Source organism: Cryptococcus neoformans, chromosome 8 (genome assembly GCF_000149385.1).
Source record: "Cryptococcus neoformans var. neoformans B-3501A chromosome 8, whole genome shotgun sequence".
Lineage (NCBI taxonomy): Eukaryota > Fungi > Basidiomycota > Tremellomycetes > Tremellales > Cryptococcaceae > Cryptococcus > Cryptococcus deneoformans.
In genome coordinates, this window is record NC_009184.1 from 416,341 (window position 1) to 432,802 (window position 16,462).

A 16,462-nucleotide genomic window follows, 5' to 3' on the forward strand; every position below is an offset into this window, starting at 1 on the left:
TAGTACAAATCGGTATTCATCTCAGAATACAATCATCCAGAGCCGATAATTAACCAAGACTGCTGTAACCGCCCCTGCCTCCGCTGCCTGAACCCCGCACGTTGGCCACAACGTGAGAAATCAAATCTTGCCCAAGAGTCGGTACTTCTCGCCAAAAATCACGATGGGGTATAAGGTCCCAGCCCCTGGCAGAATATTGCTGATGGTTATAGAATATCCCTGTCCATGGCCGTCAGCTGGGCTACGATGGACAAGATCAAATCAGACAATAACTTACCAATGGCGAAGTACAGAATTAACCCGATAATAATCAACCAGAACAGAGTCTTCACAAACGAAAAGAATCCGCCCCCGCCACCACTTGAGCCAGATGGGCTAGAAGAATCCCCTGAACGTGGGCAAGCATCGGGAGTTGCCCATTCGAGTGACAGGAGACCGGCAGTATAAGAGACGAGCGTTGGGTTAGGAGAGTCTGACGATGTGTCACACAAAAGTGTAAGTTGGAGATGCTGGGGAACACTATTCGCCATGGGAATTAGCTGCATTCGCAATCATCCCGACGAAAAACGTGACATACCCAGCATACTCCTGCCCTTTTACACTAATCTCCAGACCTTGTTCCCCCTTCTTTCCCAAAGGCGTTGCTGTGATATCACTGTCTGGTGTATCGACTGTCCAAAATGAAACCACAGCCGTCACCCGATCTGGGTCTGAGGATGAAGGCTTGTGGTTTATAAGCTTGAGACAGACCCTTGTATTTTCGGGACACTACAAAAGCCATCCATTCGATCATTAACATATTCTTATTACACATAAACATACCACCCACCTGGTCCTCATCGGCGACACCGTCCTCCTTCCCTAAACCTTCTCCCCCGCACAAGTTCATAGACACCTTCACTTCCGATGTTGTTGGTGGTGTAGAGCTATCTTTGGATGCTGTGCGAAGGCCAGCCAAGGGCGAAATGTCGTAAGAGATGGAGAAGGCGGTGATGGAACAGTCAAAGGCAGCAACGAGAGGAAGGAAAGCGAGGAAAGTTAGTGTCGGCCGCATGATCCGTGGCAATGTTCAAGTGCGCAGGATAGGACTATGGATGAGTCTAAATTCTAAGGGATGAAGATATATTGAAAGAATATCAGAATAGTTAGAAAAAGGAGTTTGGATGTAATCAACTCGAATGGGTCTTGTCGTCATCACAACATCATTTCTCCGTCTCAGCACTCAATCCGCGATTTCCACACCTCTCCTTCAGATCTTGTCTCGCAACAGTATACAACATGGCCCTTTCGGGACAAGCTACACCCTCAGAGGCCGGTCCATCGAAGTCTTCTCTGATCCCAGGTCCTTCGGCTTACCATGAATCTTCACAATTCCGTCACTGGCGCTTTTCCCCGTCGACTTTGAATAGAATACGGTCAGAGTTGAATACCAAGTCGGTCGAAGTGGCTAGGAGGAACACGGAACTAGAGAAGGTAAACGTTCAATTGTGTCCTATACCTGGCCACGTATTACAAAAAACATATCGTTGACAACCGGCTGACGAATTCCACAGGAAGCTCAGAAATCACTAGGGCATGACATTGCCGATCCACCACCAGCCGCAACTTATCTTACAGTCAACGACGAACTTTTGCTTCTCCGCTTTTACTGTTCACAGGTATCTAGGATCTGCCGGGAAGGCTTTGGTCTTCCAGAGGTGGTAGAATCTACAGCAATCAGTTATGTTAAGAGGTTCTACCTCAAGAACAGTGTCATGGAATGGCATCCCAAGATCATCATGTAAGTTGGTCGCTCATCTCGTCACATGAAGACTAATGTCGTAATTTAGGCCAACGTGCCTTTATCTAGCTGCCAAAACGACAAATTTTCCAATCCCAGCGGACCAATTCGTGTCCAAGATCCCGAAACTCACTCCGGAAGATGTCTTGGAGAAAGAGTTTCTGGTCGCTCAAAGCCTGTCGTTCGAGTTCTGGGTGCGTGGGGCGGATAAGGCTTTGAGAGGCTGGACATTGGATATGCAAGTAAGTGATCCATGACTTGTATTCGCGTATTGTCCATTGACAGATGGCCCTAAAAGGATCAACAGAATCCGCCACTAGAAGCAATCCAAAAGGCCATCGCACCAGCTTTTACACATCTCTCCACATCCTACCTTTCAGATGCCGAATTTATCTTCACACCTTCACAAATATCTTTAGCTTGCTTGAGGATGGCGGACAGAAAGCTGGTTGAGGGCTTTTTGGAAGAGCGGTATGCTGCCCATGCGGCTGCGATCGCTTCAAAGTCAATGAACGGCGTTGAAGAAAGCGAGAATGGGACACCAGTTCAGGGGCCTGCACCTCTATATGGTATGGAGAAAGTCAGGCTCTTGGAAATCCTTGACCAAATTGAAGCCATAATCCGGGCAGTTGCCGTCGAGTTGGATGTCAAGAAGGTGAAGGAGGTTGATAAGCGATTGAGACAATGTACCAACCCTGAAAAGATCCCGGGAACTGCCTTGTAAGTTCTTTTTGCTTGTTTATTTATAGATAATCGTCTCATTCTTGTGGCTAGATATGTCAAGCGAAAGCAAGAGAAAGAAGCAGCAGACGCAGCAGCTAAAGCAACTAAAACACTCAAGTCTCAATCTTCCGCCGCGGATAGCGACATGTTCTTTGGTGGTTCTCTTCCATTGGCCAACGGTCAGAGCAAATCAAGGGTCCCTTTGTCCCCCCGAGTCAACCTCAATAGTAACCAAAAGGCTGGAGGCGCTGAAATGGAAATAAGCGACACAGGAATGGGTATTCAGGGGGAAAGTGGAGGGCTGCTAATGGGGGGCAAAGGGTTGAAGGATGTAGGCCTACCATTATCGAAGGATTAGGCTGATAATATGGATGTCATTGTTGCATATCAAAGCCCAACTAGATATAAATGCACATGTTGAACAGATCACCGATTATTGATCCTGATAGCTTTTTTTCCCTAGTGATAACTATAAAGTCAAAGAGAAATGTTACGAAAAGGCATTGAGAAGTTTACGGATTTTTGACAGCAAAATGAATGTTAATGTCTTCCCAGGGTTCAGGCTGATTGATGCTCAGAATCTTTTTGGTGGCAAGAGCTGTATCAGAATCAGTGTGAAATCACAGTAACGCCAGAAAAGCAGAAGACATACTAAGACAATCATACTAAAAGGACGAAGATCAGCGTTACCTGGAGATTGAGGGAACGCGCAACTCACAAAAGCGACCGCCGCTACATGCTTTGAAGACTTTTCTGGCACTAGCTCGTTGAATTCTACCTCTTGTTTATCAAGAGTGAGCATGCGCTTCTCAACGTACCTACAGCCTTATTAGACCTGTTAAAAGACCAATCAAGAGCACCCACGTGAAAAAGTCTCGGCACTGCTTTTCAAGAGTCGCCAGCATCTCTGGGCGGAACGCTTCGGGGAGATCAGCCAGTCTCGCTTCCTGAGTTTCTGATGATATGATGTTCGCAAGATCAAGCTCATCAGGCAGTACTACAAATCCTTAGCAGTGCTCCTTCAGAGTACGTTTAAAGACGCACCATCTAGGTCGCTGTCATTTCCTGGAGCCAACATGAGAGGATCGTCGTCCGGGCGATCGCTCATAAGTGAAGAAGAACGGATGCGCCGGCGCTGATTGAGGGGACCACCGAGTGATCCAGAGCGACTGTGTGCTCGAAGTCTTTTTACCTATCTGTCAGACAATGGCGGACTTGAAGACCAAAGTTGTTACTTACCGAACTTCCTGTGGAGTCATAATGCTGAGCTTAAGGGAGCCTGGAGTGAAGGACGTGTCGGGCATGTCGGGGAAACCTGTATGAAGTATTATTGACAACTTCTCTTTGATGGAGGATTAAGAGCCTACCAGGTGAGTAGTTTTCCATCATTCCTGCCTCCCACTGCGCCGATCACTGTTGAGTTTCCTTTTCTTTAGCTGTGGGGAAGTTTCACTTACAGGCAGATTGCCACTCTGAGCATTTTCCCTACGGGCGTACTCCAGGTCCAGTGCCTCACTACCCCTTCCGACATTTCTGTCACGAACAGGCATGTCGTAATCGTCATATTGGATGGGCTAAGCCCTCGTCAGTCAGTTTCAAGTGGAATGACTGTCAATTTATGCTTACCCCATTGTCCTGTCGTGGAATACGATTAGCTATGAACTATAAATTCGAATGCTCGCCAATGCACTTACATCGTACTGACCGAGGTCAATGTTGCCAAACACGTCATAAACATAGTCATCAGGCTCAGCCATTGGAGGCAGATTATCATAGACATCAGGGCGGCCGTCAACAGGCTCTTGAACGTCAATATCCTTTGCGTGGGCTTTAAATGCACCATACTTCCCCTTCTTGCTTCGTGTCAAGTCTTGTTCCCACTTGAACTTGGGTACATGAGTGAGATGGGAAAACCAATCGTCCATTTCCAGATCAAAGACTAGAAAGGGCGATTCAGAGAATAAACGGGAAATGAGATCAATCAACCTACATTCGAGGCCACCCCCGCCATCAACCATCCTTCCCACTATTGTTGCGATCTGTTTTTCGACTTGCTTCAACTCTGCATCTCTCTTCTCCTTCTCCATTCTCTCAGCATAAGTCTTCTTGGCGTGGCGCTCTTCCTCCTCATCTATCTCCAGTGCCCTGTCAAAAGTAACAGTCTTCAACTTTTTCTCCCTTTTCTTCTTTGCTTCGAGATTTTGCTCAACGGTCTCGATTGAAGACTGACGATTAGGAGATCGTTGCAGAGTCTGAGCTTGGTAGGGCGCATATTTCTCCCCTAACTCATCGTCGTAGGCGACGGGGGGGCCCATATCGGCGCTGCATGGCGTTAATCATTGTTGGTTCTCTTTTCACATGACCACATACTCTTCATCTGGCCTGGCTTCGCCAAAGCCTTCGAAATTCAATCCAATATCATAGTCATCGGGTTGGGCAAATGGAATATCAAAGTCTCTCCCCGAAGGCCCTGAAAAGCTGTCGTTGGCCCCTGCGGGAGCTTCGAAATCAAGATTGAGACCGAGGTCGACTTCTTCATTGAAGTTCAAGTCTGGACCAGTGTAGAGCGAATTGGAAGGTGCATGGGGGTGAAGAGGTGTGCGATGTAGGGTCGTGGCTGCTGCGGAAGCAGAGTCTACCAATGTATGCCCATTAGCAGCTTTCAGGTCGCTGAATGTATTTTCAACGTACACTTCTTACGTTTAGCCTGTCTAGCCACCTCAGACTCATAACCCTCATCTTCTGAATCATTCTCTTCATGTCTCTCGCCATCATCATGATGCCTTTTAGACATCGGAGTCGCTTGAGAAGACGAAATCACAGATGAAGCGCGCCGCTTGCGTGTGGCTCCAAGAGGGTTATTCCAGTCCTGCAAAGGTTTTCAGTCGATGATGGTAATCGGCGCGTGAAGTAAGCATACAATATAACCAAGCTCTTTGGTCCAATCAGTTTCCCAATCGAATTCAACACCACCGAGAGTGATCTGCTCAGGTCTGAAGGGGTTAGTCAAGTGAGGGTTGATAGAAACCAGAAGTCATCACCTGCTTCTTCCCTCGCCCGGAAGTTCCAATGCCAACCCGCCGGTTGTACCTCCATTGGCAGTATTGAAATCAGTAGCGATGGAGCGTCGCAGGTTGGAGTGGAAGGCGTTGACATCCTGAAAGCAATCGTGAGTTTAGCTGCTCCCCCACCCCCGACAAACTTAACATTTACAGAGTAAAACATGTCAAAACTCTGATTATATACTCTGATCTCACGTCAGCACAAGGAAAATTTGTGATTGAGTACACACACACCTAGCGACACCCACAAGTAAAGCTCCACTCAATCTCAATGCCATGGGCTCTGGGGGCTCAGCGATCAGGTCGCATGTCCTCGCCAGGTCTACAGCGGCGAGCTGCTTCCTCGTGATTTTCTTGTTTCGAGGTCCCAGCGTGGCCATAAGCCTGGGGGTTAGCTGCGTTCATTGCTGATGGCTTACCATACAATGCCGAAACTGTTTGTGGACGTGTTAGCAGGTGAGTTTGCTAGAGAATGAGAGAGACTGACGATCCCTTCTTGCTCGTTAGCAGGTCGTCTGAGAAGAACATGATGATTCAACGGTGAGTAATGAGGGTGCAGTCAGTTTCCATTATCGTATTATATATATATGTCGAGGGGCGCAATGCATGGTTATAACACATCAATTCTTAGGTCTTACGAAGAAACTAATGCGACGGGAAAGGAGTGCCGGAAGAAACGATCAAGACATTTCGATGCCAGTTGTTGATGGTTGATGACGGTTATTTGTTCCTGTCCACTTTTGGCAATTAATCCCGCGGCTGCTATGATGCGTGGTGGTCTTGCAGTAATGCACTTCCCTTCCTTTCTTCCTTCCTTCCTTGCTTTACTGGCTGTTAGTCTGTTTCCCCTGCATCGCCATGTCCGACGCCGAGAAGAAAAGAATCCAGCTGGAAATCGCAAGATTATCAGGTACGCAAAGCATCAACCCTCAGGACTCTGACTAATAATTCTCCACCACAGGCGCCATCCACCGCCACACACATAATGCCTCCTACCATCCATATAAATCTGCTTACCCGCCTGCAAGAGGCCATCCAAGAGGAAGGAGTCGTGGGACTGCAAGCAGTCGAGGTCGTGGACGAGGCGGAAGGGGTGCTTACTCCCTTGATTTGAGAGCTCAAAACCAGGCTGCAAGCGCTTCCGGATCTCAAGCGTCAACACCTACAGGTGCAGGCTCAAGTGCCCAAGCAGGCCCCAATACAGAAAAAGAAGAAGGCGAAATTGATCCCGAACCTCCCGCCCAACCTGCGGCTTCGTGGGTCAAGACTGCCCGATCAGGTCATCAAAGTCTTATGACTGCCGAGAAGAGGTTTGTTGTGTTCTCATCAATATCTATCTCCACTGCAACTTATTTCGAATGACGACAGGGCACAACTACAAGCAAATTCGGTCTACAAAACTTCCAAATCTTTAGCGAGCATGAAACCTCCCGGAAAAGGTCGACAGCCTAGACTGAAAATCAAAGCCGTCCCGGTACCAGATGGCACCCCACGCGTCTTTATCGACGGCGTTACATACGAGTTTAACCCTGGTGGCAAAGGTCTAAAACGGACATCAGGTGAGTATTTTCTAATCGATATAGGAACGATACGAATATACCTGCAGACTACAAGCAACCGAACACCCTACAGTGGTACATTGACAGCCCGAAGCCTAGATTGGTCAGTGTCCTCGGTATAAAATATAGATTTCAACCCAACGGAGATCTCACCCTGCCGAAATCAAAGTAAGTTGTACCTATGATTTTTCGATTTTGTTAACCGTTTTCAGTGTGCCCAGAAGAGGGCAGCTGTGCCCTTACTTTTCCAAGACGGGTGCGTCGAATCAACCCACATATGGACCGACTGACATCTCATCGCCATATCGCCAATTTCTTTGTCCCCTTATGTTGGTAACGTATCCTTGCATTTTGCTGACTAAATAGGTCGATGCCGAAAAGGACATATTTGCAAAGCTATCCACGACCCCGACCGAGTTGCTGCCTGTCCCAATTTCCTCCGCGGACGATGTGAACTCGGTCCTATTTGTCCACTCTCACACAGAACAACTGCGCACAATACACCCTCCTGCACCCGATTCCAGGCCCTATCTTACTGCACTCGTCCCAACTGTCCCTATCCACACGTCAAGGTATCGAACGATGCGCCGATATGCGAAGACTTTGCCTTTACTGGATGGTGTGATACGGCAGAGGGCGAGTGTCCAAATTTGCATTCTTACGACTGTCCCGAATTTTGGTCTACGGGCAAGTGCCCGAGAGGCGCCAAATGCAAGCTCAGACATACACTTCGTGCGGAGAAGGGTAGGGTGGCAAAACCGGAATCCACAAAAGAAGAAGAGAAAAAGAGCAAGAAGACGGAAGTCCCGCCAGGGAGCTTTGAGGAACAAACCGAGTTTATCGTGTTTGACGATGAGGGATCACCTGGGTTGGCCTTGTCTGAGAGCGAAGAGGATGACGAGGAGGAGAATGACGATGACGAGGAGGAGAATGACGAGGGAGATGAAGATGAGGATGAGGATGAGGATGAAGAAGACGAGGACGAGGACGGCCATGGTAAGCAAGAGGCTTCAGCTGACGAGAAGGACGAATCCGACGAAGACGTCAAGATTCTGTTCTAGAATTGTACCTTTTTGCGCCTTTTATTAGTACATCGACCTTGCCACCTCTATCCATTAGTCATGACCGTTACGAGTACAAAAACATGGATAAATGCATAACATAGCGCCAAAAATGTCCCAATAATGATGCTTCCAATCTAGTTACATTTACATCTAATACCGCCTTTCAGGCATCCATCCCAAGTCACCTTCTCCGCCTGCTGCGACTGCCGGTGTCCATCCCATATCTCCGCTATCAACCTCGGCACCCTTGTGTGCCCGTCGCCTTGAGACACGCTGTGATGCTTGAAGGGCTGAAACGAGGGATCTTGTAGGGTGGCAAAGGTGCATAAAGTTGCAAAAGCTTGAAGTTGATGTCAGTCAGATACTCGCTCGCAAATGTAAATACCAAGATGGGAGGAAAGAACTCACCCTTCACGTTTGCACTCTCCCAACTCGTTCTGCCGACAGCAACTCTCCCTGAAATCTGTCACGGGCGACAGCTCGGCATGCAACGGTCTCATAGCATACCACCTGTCGTTCAACGCCTGGACTGCTCTAGCTGCTTCTGCTTCGTATTCGAATCGCGCATATACATTTCCGAGAAGGTGGTCGCCGACATTGTCGCAAACAATCATTTCTTGGAGGTTTCCATATTTGGCCAGTTCGCTGAGAAGATTGTTAGTAATCAAGGCCTCGGAACGGGAGAAATAAGAGTACCAACTCACATGAAGAAGTCTTCATAAAACCTATCGAAATCCGCTTGGAGCTCTTCTGCAGACATATTTTGACCTTCGGGTGTGTGGCCAGGGTTATTGTAGACATTAGGAAGGAGGATGGTTTGTGAGAATTGAGGCTTGATGTGTTTTCTGTAATTTGGTATGTATGTGTCAGCAGTGCCCAGGGACAGTAAACCTTGGCCACAGACGACCGTTTGGTAGTCTCCGGCATCGAGATGGAACTCACCTTGAACATCTGTCACCGTGTCTGCAGGCACCAATCTTCAAGTAGAAGGAGCAGTTGACACGGTCTTGTTCTGTGCCACTGTGAGATTTGTCAGTGCAGGCTGCGGGAGGACGGGGAAGAAGGACTTACAAGATGTTTGCGAGGTGGGAAGCCATGGTTGGACAAGTGTTACAAGTGTTGGATGGATTGTTTTTGTTTATGGTGAAGACATTCGTTGGATGGTGGTGGAAGTAGGTTATATAGGCGCCACTCGCTGAGTAATCGGGATTCGCCGACAATCACCGAATATGCTCGAAGCCGCGAGCCTCGACGTCACCGGCGGCGGGGGGAGTTGTCTGACTGTAGAGTGGCTGAGTGTCATCTCCTCCTCTCCATCCATACACAATGCCCTCCCGCGCAGAAGACCTCATCGCAAAGGCAGAGAAGAAGGCCTCCTCCTCGGTCGGGTGGTTCGGCAGCTCATCCTCAAAGTGGGAAGAAGCAGCCGACCTCTTCAGCCAGGTCAGTCAGCCATCCACACAAACCCAGCAACTGGCGGCTAACCAGGAACGTGCAGGCTGCAATCGCATTCAAAATCGACAACAAGTGGCAAGAGTCCGGCCAGGCTTACGAAAGGTGCGTTTCTGTCTAGCGTCCATGTATATATATATATATATGCGTACATGCGCGGGTGTCTAACCGATTATAGGGAAGCAGCATGTCGCCTCCGTTTAAATGAGAACAACGACGCCATGAACGCGTTCCACAACGCCGCCAAGAGTTACAAGAAGAGCAACCCCGAGGGTGTGTCCTGTGTCTTTGTAGCAAGAGATAAAGCGGGGCTGACGGCTGCCGTCTCTTAGCCGCCGTGACTGCTTTGCACCAAGCGATCAAGCTCTTAATTGAATCAGGTCTTTTCAGGCAAGCGGCGGATAGGGAAAAGGAAATTGCCAACATTTACGCCCAAGATGGTATCGATCCGGCCAAGGCCCGAGACAGTTTTGTCAGAGCAGGAGACTGGTACAAGCAGGAAGATGCCAATGCGTATGTCCTTTTCTCTTGAAATCTTTCAAGCCCGGAAGCTGATAGTGTTGAGTTAGAACGGCAAATCAGTGTTACCAACAAGCCGCCGAGATTTCTGCTGATCTTGGAGATTTCCAAAAATCCATGGAATTGTACCAAACTGTGGCAGACTGGAGCTTGACAAGTGCTCTGACAAAGTATTCTGTCAAGGAGTACTGGCTGCGCGCTGCTCTTTGTTCAATGGCTATGGGTGTGAGTGAACGTCTTGCTTTGTATATTCCCGTTGTTATTAACATTTCATGTAGGACCTCGTCACCACCCACAAGCTCCTCACGGAATTTGCGCAAAAAGACCTTACATTCCCCTCTACGCGAGAAGCCAAATTCGCCAAGGATCTTATGGACGCATGCGAGGAAGCCGATTTGGAGAAATTTACTGGCACGGTGTATCAATATGACCAAGTGACCAAGCTGGATAACTGGAAGACGGGTGTGTTGTTGAAGATCAAGAAGGCCTTGGAGGAAGACGAGGGTGGTTTGACATAGAACATTCTGTGATGGAAGCGCATGTGTTTGGATACCCGTGTTCTTGTTGTACAGATCCTGGATGCAGCCTACATGTATCGAGTCCTGAATATGCATATAAACAACCTATGATGACTTGGCCTCCTCCTCCTTGAGCTTCTCCGCTGGCTTTTCCTCCCTGGCAGCGTCAACAATCTTTTGCACACCCTCAGCCTGATCCTCTCCCTCTCCTTCGCTCAAAGCCTTGACCAGCTCTGCAGCAGCATCCTGTATCCTCTTCTCCTCGACCTCCATCTCAATCTCATTCTGCCCTTCGGCCTCCTTCCTGCCAAACCCAAGTTCAACCCATTCATGGATGTACGCCTTCATACCCACTCCCGGGAGCGCATTCTGTCTGAGATATCTCAGCCACAAATCGATCGCCTCGCGATCGGCATCATACACCTTGATCGCCCTCTTGTGTGTCCGGCGCTCAAAGTTTTCCTGTGCCTTCTTCTTCACGAACGGTGATTTTAACACGGTGTACAAGCTCTTCTCCCTAGGGAGGAAAGCAGGAAGGGAGGTTGGGATGTTGAGAGAGTGGGCAGAGTGGACTGCAAATTGGGATACGAGGTCGAGGTTATAAGGGTGGTGGGCTTGGAGGTGGAGAGTCGCGACGTGGATGCCGTGGGTTGGCGGGTGCGGGGTGACAGGAGGCATGGAAAGAAATTTTATGCCGGGAAGCGGAACCGGGAGGGCGGTTTCAGAGTTGCCGGGGGTGGTAGCCACGGGAGCATCATGGCGGGGGGTGGTTGTGCTGTAGAATGTGAGTAATGTAATTTGAGTTGTAGCGAGAGCAAGACACACCTCAGGTAGCGCGACGATGAAGCGGCGGCGTTGAGAGCAGCTGCGGGGCGGATGAAGGCGCGCGCCGAGAGCGCTGAGCGGGCCGCAGGGAGAGCCATGCTGGGGAGTCGAAGACGAGGAAAAGAGGATGTGGTTTTACAAGTGTCAACAGAGCGAGTTGCCGGCTGGCGAGGAAAGAAAGGGCTGGGACGAAAAAGCAGTTCGAGTTTCGTCGGTCCCACGCGAGAGTCACGCGGAAACCACGTGCGAGTCTCCGACTTGCTACTCTTCTCTATCCCACTCAGCCATTCTCCATCTGCACCTTTATACGCATGCTCAGACTCGTACACCGCACAGCTGCAGCAACCACTAGAACCGTCAGATCATACGCAAGAATGGCAGCACCCATATCCGTCGAATACACCCAGGACAGAGCCTCAGATCTCAGAGAGAACATTGCCGCTGTCCAGCAGGATATCGATAACGCTGCAGGTACAGGTGCCAAGGTATGCACTACAAATACACAAGAGATGCGACTGAACAGTCCACGCTAATTAGAAATAGCCCCGCTTGGTAGCTGTTTCCAAGCTAAAGCCCGCGTCTGACATCAAAGCTCTTTACGATGCCGGCTACCGTCATTTCGGGGAGAACTATATTCAGGAGATGGTAGACAAGGCTGCTGCTGTGAGTCAGGCATACCTGTGCGTAAATCAAGCAGTCTCTAACTGTCAAGTAGCTGCCCGACGACATCAAGTGGCATTTCATCGGCTCTCTCCAAAGCAACAAATCGAAACTCGCTGCTTGTACGCTCCTTTTCCCATTTTCACTCAGTCTTTCTTCTTGACTGACACCCCCGGATTTAGCTGTTCCAAACCTCTTTATCCTCGAGACCCTCTCCTCCACCAAAGTCGCCGACCTTCTCCAAAAATCCCTCCCTCCCTCCCGTCAATCCAAACTCAACGTCTACCTCCAAGTCAACACCTCTGGCGAAGACTCCAAATCTGGGTTATCACCCCTTCCGAGCAACTCGGCCGAGCTCGTTGACCTAGCCATGCATGTGATTGAAAAATGCCCCGGACTAAAGTTGTTAGGCATTATGACTATCGGTTCTTGGGATGCCTCGCATGACCCAACGAAACCTAATCCTGATTTCGAATGTCTCAAGCGCACACGGACAGAGTTGGCAAAGGCTTTGGCGGAGAACGGTGTACAAGGTGCTCCCAAGGAGGACGAGCTGGAGTTGAGTATGGGTATGAGCGCCGATTTCGTACAGGCGATCAAAGAGGGTAGCAGCAGCGTCAGAGTAGGCACCAGAATATTCGGCGAGAGACCAAAGAAAAAGTAGAATATAACAAAATATTAGTAGGTGTGCAGATGTATGGGGCACTTGTATCTTATAATAATGATAATGGAGAAAGAAAAAAAAGTCGCTTGGTTTTCCTTGGTAATTAACTAGTAATACATTATCCTAACATTAATCGCTCTGTATTAGTCGTAACAAAAGTACAGGGAAAGAAACGCTGTTTATCGGAACGGGAACCCTCCTTGAGCCTGATCAGGGAAGAAAAAAGGGGAGTCAGCAAATCTGCTATATTTTCCAATACCAGCAAATGTAAGAAACCACCACCACACACTCACCTCACCCGGCCCGACGTTCATCCAGAAATCCTGCAGATCCAACCCGACATTCGCCAATCCCATCGGATCATCCACTCCATTCCCACCTTGGCCAGCTCCACCAGCCGTACCGGCTGTTCCGAACCCAAACCAATCATCAAGCGTGGTGAACCCCAAGTTATGATGGTCGTTCATACCCAAATTCAAACCGTCTGATGACTGCGCCACACCAAATTCCATGAATGGCTGTTGGTGCGGCGGCGCGACGTATGGCGCAGACATTTCTGTAGAAGGACCCGTAGTAAAGGAGACTGGGGTTGTAGGGTATGGGAATGTGACTGGCTGAGTGTACTGCTGCAAGACCGGTAACTGCCACGTCGGCGTATTGACGGCGTGTTCGTTTGGCATAGCATGAGGCCGGGCAGGTTGAAATGTCGACGGCCGTGGGTCAAACTGTTGGGGCGGAGGCACTGTATTGGGAGAGGTAGAAGTCTGGGATGGACTGACGCGGACCTCTGGGGCCCGGTTTTGCGTACGAGGAAGTCTGACCGTCTGAGAGCCATTGGGGCTTTGAGTGCTTTTGACGTCTGATAACCCGGCAAGCTTATTGCGGAGTGCTTCGAGCTGCTTGCCGTATCGTACCGCGGGGTACTCTTCGTCTGTCGAGCACTGAGCAAAGCAAGTGCAAAGCCGGTCAATCAAATCAAGGGTTCTACAATCTTGTTCAGTACCCAAAAAAAAAGAAAAATGGAGAATGTACTCACCTTTTGTGGTCCGCTCTGAGCATAGCCCCTGAGTAAATAGCTTTCAACAGCACAATCGCTCCATACGTGAACCACAATAAGAACCTTGAAGGCAGATAAGGCAGCGCTCCACCAGGGTACAGATTATCCACGCAAATGTGTATAAGTTCTCTCGCGGCGTCACACATTTGGAAAATGTATCGCGCATCGGGACTTTGAGCAGCACCCCGCGGGAAAAGACTGAGAGACGGTTTGGCGAGTTTTGTCGTACCTCCTTGTTCCTTGTGCCGTTGTTCCAAGAGTTTGTACTCTTCTTCGCCTCGGATAGTTGCCCGTTCGACGTGCGCTTGCTGCAAGAGACGTCAGTTGATAACATTATGTAAGTAGGCCAAGTAGGTACTGACGAAACTGAAGGCACATATATAGAGCTGTATGTAGTAGAACATGACCCAGACAGTGTCAGTGAGAGGGAACAGTGTCCATTTTTTACGTCGCCATAAAATCTTGAACCCATCCAGCGATCGTGCCATTTCGTCAATATATTTGAAGTACTCTCCGTAACTAACAACCATCAGCATTTCTCGGGTACTTGTCCCATAAAGAAGACAAAAAAAAATTTAAAAAAATACCTACACAACAAGTGACCTTGTTCTCGCCGCATTAGGATAAAGTACATCATGCGCGTTACTCATCATCATCGTCAGTTCCAGATACGCCTGTACCAAACTACCCAAGTCATCTTGTGGATGATCGCTATGAGGATCGCCAGGCCTGATTTCGCGTAAAAAGGGGAAATTGACGAGAGCAGCGGCAGGGCCAGTTTGAGCAGAGGAAGAGTAGCCTTGGAAACAGACTGCGCCACCTCGTGTCCAGAAACCTTTACCGAGTCGCATAGAGACACTAGGAAAAAAAATTAGCGTTTGGAATAAAATCCAAAGCTAAAACTAATCAACTCACTGTCTGTCAAAAAGGTAGCAGTCTTGCCAAACAATCAGCATCACGTCAATTCGTGTAGGGACATGGTCGCACTCACAGACCCAAACCAACTTTGCCCTCTCCAACTCCAGCGTTCTCTCTGTCTCCGGTATCAACTGCAGACCCAACTTATCCAACCCCATCTCATACGCACTCCTCACCGCCAAACCTATCATCTGCCAAGCCTGCCTGTTCTCCACACCGTGCGGCTCTTCTATCGCATCCGTCTCGGTAGAATCATCAGACATCATCTCACGTGAAGTGCGTGGCAGGTTCTCGGCGAGTAAAAGGAGGGATTCGACGAGGCCTATGGTGGGTGGTTCACCGAGGCATTGGACTTTGGAGATCCACCTGCGCATGACTGCCCATGAGCGTTCATGGATCTCTCTCATCTCTGGCGTGTTTTCCACCCGGCTCGAAATGATGATGATGGTCGCCAAAAGGTATTTTTCGTTTTGGGCAAAGACGGATAATTGTTCAAGCGTCCTTGGGATGCCATCCGAGGGAATAATTGGCTAAAGTTTAGAGTTAGCATTTTCTGAATTTTGAGTTGAGCAATGCAAGAAGCGGAGACACTAACGAAAAAGTGATGGTGACACCTGAAAAACATGTCCACAAGTCTTGTCGTCTGCTCAACGCTGAGGATTCCCAATTTAACCAGAGGGAACTGCGCCAGCTTTGCCAGCTGCATTTCTTTTTCCGGAGACGACGGCGCTCCCCTCATTTGCTGCTGATGACCTCCCATACCTGTAGAATCGACAGTGCCTGGCACGCTATGGCCGTCATGCCTATCAGATCTCTCTTCTTCACCATCCCTATTTGCTGCCTGACCACTAGCAAGCGCAAGGATCTGCAACGCATCACTCTCATTACGCATGTCTGCTACAACAATACTACTTGGATCGGCAGCGTGCAACGGTGGATTGGCCGTGCGTCTTCGTCTGGGTGAAGGAGGAGAGTCTGGGTATCCTGTGGCTGTGTGAGACTGAACATTAGACAGTGTGGGTCGGGTCTGTGGAGTTGCATGGTCGGCGGAAAAGCTAGTTTGAGGAGACGATTGTGAACTGGAAGATGTATGGCCGAAATGCTGACGGTATCGAGCGGGTGGCGGAGAATGACCTAGAAGATTATGCACAGATGGATGTCGGGGCTGTGGAGGCGGTTGAGGGTACGGAAAAGTCTGGGAGGAATGTTCTTCGCCCGACGTAACTTCGGCTGTGGAACGACCCAGTGGGCGCGGCGGATCTTCGTCCTCTCTGGAAATGTCTTCTGAATCCGTACGTGCCCTCTTCTTGTTGTTTCCTCCCCGGCGAGAGGGAGCAAACACACATTCTCGGCTTTCGCGCTTGCATCGGCTGCATGGCGGAGAAGAGGGCGCGTCAATGTCTCCCTATGAAGATTGTGGATCAGCATGCGTATGGCGTAGATAGCGAGACCCGGAATACTTGCGAGATCGCACTTTGCTTTGCGAGACCTGCAGTGGAGGCTGTGAGGTGCGTGCTGGTGTCAGTACCGAGAGGAGGATGGCGGTGGGCGGACCGCTGGGACTGGCTCTGTGAGTGGGTGCTTACCAAGCGCGGTATCCTCTCCTGATCTTTTCCCTCGAGGCTGCTGATAGATCATTCATTTGGGTCGCTGTGCATCTG

The 16,462-nt window shown here is 49.4% G+C and overlaps 9 protein-coding genes across 9 annotated transcripts; 4 read left to right on the forward strand and 5 right to left on the reverse strand.

The window, feature by feature from the left end:
* Positions 1 to 49: 49 nt before the first annotated feature.
* CNBH1330 (hypothetical protein) lies at positions 50 to 1,054 on the reverse strand (the record flags this gene model as incomplete). The annotated part of the gene is made up of 4 exons (XM_768585.1): positions 50 to 219; positions 278 to 519; positions 578 to 768; positions 830 to 1,054. The coding sequence occupies 4 exons, from the start codon at positions 1,052 to 1,054 to the stop codon at positions 50 to 52; spliced, it is 828 nt and encodes a 275-aa protein (XP_773678.1).
* Positions 1,055 to 1,278: 224 nt separating this feature from the next.
* CNBH1340 (hypothetical protein) lies at positions 1,279 to 2,861 on the forward strand (the record flags this gene model as incomplete). The annotated part of the gene is made up of 5 exons (XM_768586.1): positions 1,279 to 1,473; positions 1,554 to 1,780; positions 1,830 to 2,022; positions 2,079 to 2,500; positions 2,555 to 2,861. The coding sequence occupies 5 exons, from the start codon at positions 1,279 to 1,281 to the stop codon at positions 2,859 to 2,861; spliced, it is 1,344 nt and encodes a 447-aa protein (XP_773679.1).
* Positions 2,862 to 3,015: 154 nt separating this feature from the next.
* Positions 3,016 to 6,093, reverse strand: CNBH1350 (hypothetical protein; the record flags this gene model as incomplete). The annotated part of the gene is made up of 19 exons (XM_768587.1): positions 3,016 to 3,101; positions 3,156 to 3,168; positions 3,222 to 3,321; positions 3,368 to 3,500; positions 3,548 to 3,687; positions 3,743 to 3,818; positions 3,871 to 3,904; positions 3,961 to 4,077; positions 4,130 to 4,138; positions 4,198 to 4,442; positions 4,494 to 4,825; positions 4,874 to 5,138; positions 5,195 to 5,372; positions 5,424 to 5,496; positions 5,545 to 5,660; positions 5,717 to 5,750; positions 5,800 to 5,949; positions 5,985 to 5,999; positions 6,053 to 6,093. 19 exons carry the CDS (start codon positions 6,091 to 6,093, stop codon positions 3,016 to 3,018), a joined length of 2,157 nt encoding a protein of 718 aa, XP_773680.1.
* A 330-nt stretch (positions 6,094 to 6,423) lies between these two features.
* Positions 6,424 to 8,185, forward strand: CNBH1360 (hypothetical protein; the record flags this gene model as incomplete). Its single annotated transcript, XM_768588.1, has 6 exons — positions 6,424 to 6,475; positions 6,527 to 6,875; positions 6,934 to 7,124; positions 7,172 to 7,292; positions 7,337 to 7,380; positions 7,491 to 8,185. 6 exons carry the CDS (start codon positions 6,424 to 6,426, stop codon positions 8,183 to 8,185), a joined length of 1,452 nt encoding a protein of 483 aa, XP_773681.1.
* Positions 8,186 to 8,338: 153 nt separating this feature from the next.
* Positions 8,339 to 9,285, reverse strand: CNBH1370 (hypothetical protein; the record flags this gene model as incomplete). Its single annotated transcript, XM_768589.1, has 5 exons — positions 8,339 to 8,528; positions 8,597 to 8,833; positions 8,893 to 9,033; positions 9,131 to 9,208; positions 9,260 to 9,285. 5 exons carry the CDS (start codon positions 9,283 to 9,285, stop codon positions 8,339 to 8,341), a joined length of 672 nt encoding a protein of 223 aa, XP_773682.1.
* A 229-nt stretch (positions 9,286 to 9,514) lies between these two features.
* On the forward strand, positions 9,515 to 10,677 carry CNBH1380 (hypothetical protein; the record flags this gene model as incomplete). Its single annotated transcript, XM_768590.1, has 6 exons — positions 9,515 to 9,631; positions 9,687 to 9,745; positions 9,819 to 9,913; positions 9,973 to 10,153; positions 10,210 to 10,384; positions 10,438 to 10,677. The coding sequence occupies 6 exons, from the start codon at positions 9,515 to 9,517 to the stop codon at positions 10,675 to 10,677; spliced, it is 867 nt and encodes a 288-aa protein (XP_773683.1).
* A 105-nt stretch (positions 10,678 to 10,782) lies between these two features.
* CNBH1390 (hypothetical protein) lies at positions 10,783 to 11,600 on the reverse strand (the record flags this gene model as incomplete). Its single annotated transcript, XM_768591.1, has 2 exons — positions 10,783 to 11,452; positions 11,503 to 11,600. The coding sequence occupies 2 exons, from the start codon at positions 11,598 to 11,600 to the stop codon at positions 10,783 to 10,785; spliced, it is 768 nt and encodes a 255-aa protein (XP_773684.1).
* A 276-nt stretch (positions 11,601 to 11,876) lies between these two features.
* Positions 11,877 to 12,826, forward strand: CNBH1400 (hypothetical protein; the record flags this gene model as incomplete). The annotated part of the gene is made up of 4 exons (XM_768592.1): positions 11,877 to 11,987; positions 12,046 to 12,165; positions 12,218 to 12,284; positions 12,345 to 12,826. 4 exons carry the CDS (start codon positions 11,877 to 11,879, stop codon positions 12,824 to 12,826), a joined length of 780 nt encoding a protein of 259 aa, XP_773685.1.
* A 179-nt stretch (positions 12,827 to 13,005) lies between these two features.
* CNBH1410 (hypothetical protein) lies at positions 13,006 to 16,443 on the reverse strand (the record flags this gene model as incomplete). The annotated part of the gene is made up of 10 exons (XM_768593.1): positions 13,006 to 13,032; positions 13,120 to 13,810; positions 13,863 to 14,191; positions 14,246 to 14,402; positions 14,475 to 14,741; positions 14,799 to 14,820; positions 14,875 to 15,331; positions 15,397 to 16,206; positions 16,266 to 16,302; positions 16,388 to 16,443. The coding sequence occupies 10 exons, from the start codon at positions 16,441 to 16,443 to the stop codon at positions 13,006 to 13,008; spliced, it is 2,853 nt and encodes a 950-aa protein (XP_773686.1).
* Between the last annotated feature and the right edge of the window lie 19 nt (positions 16,444 to 16,462).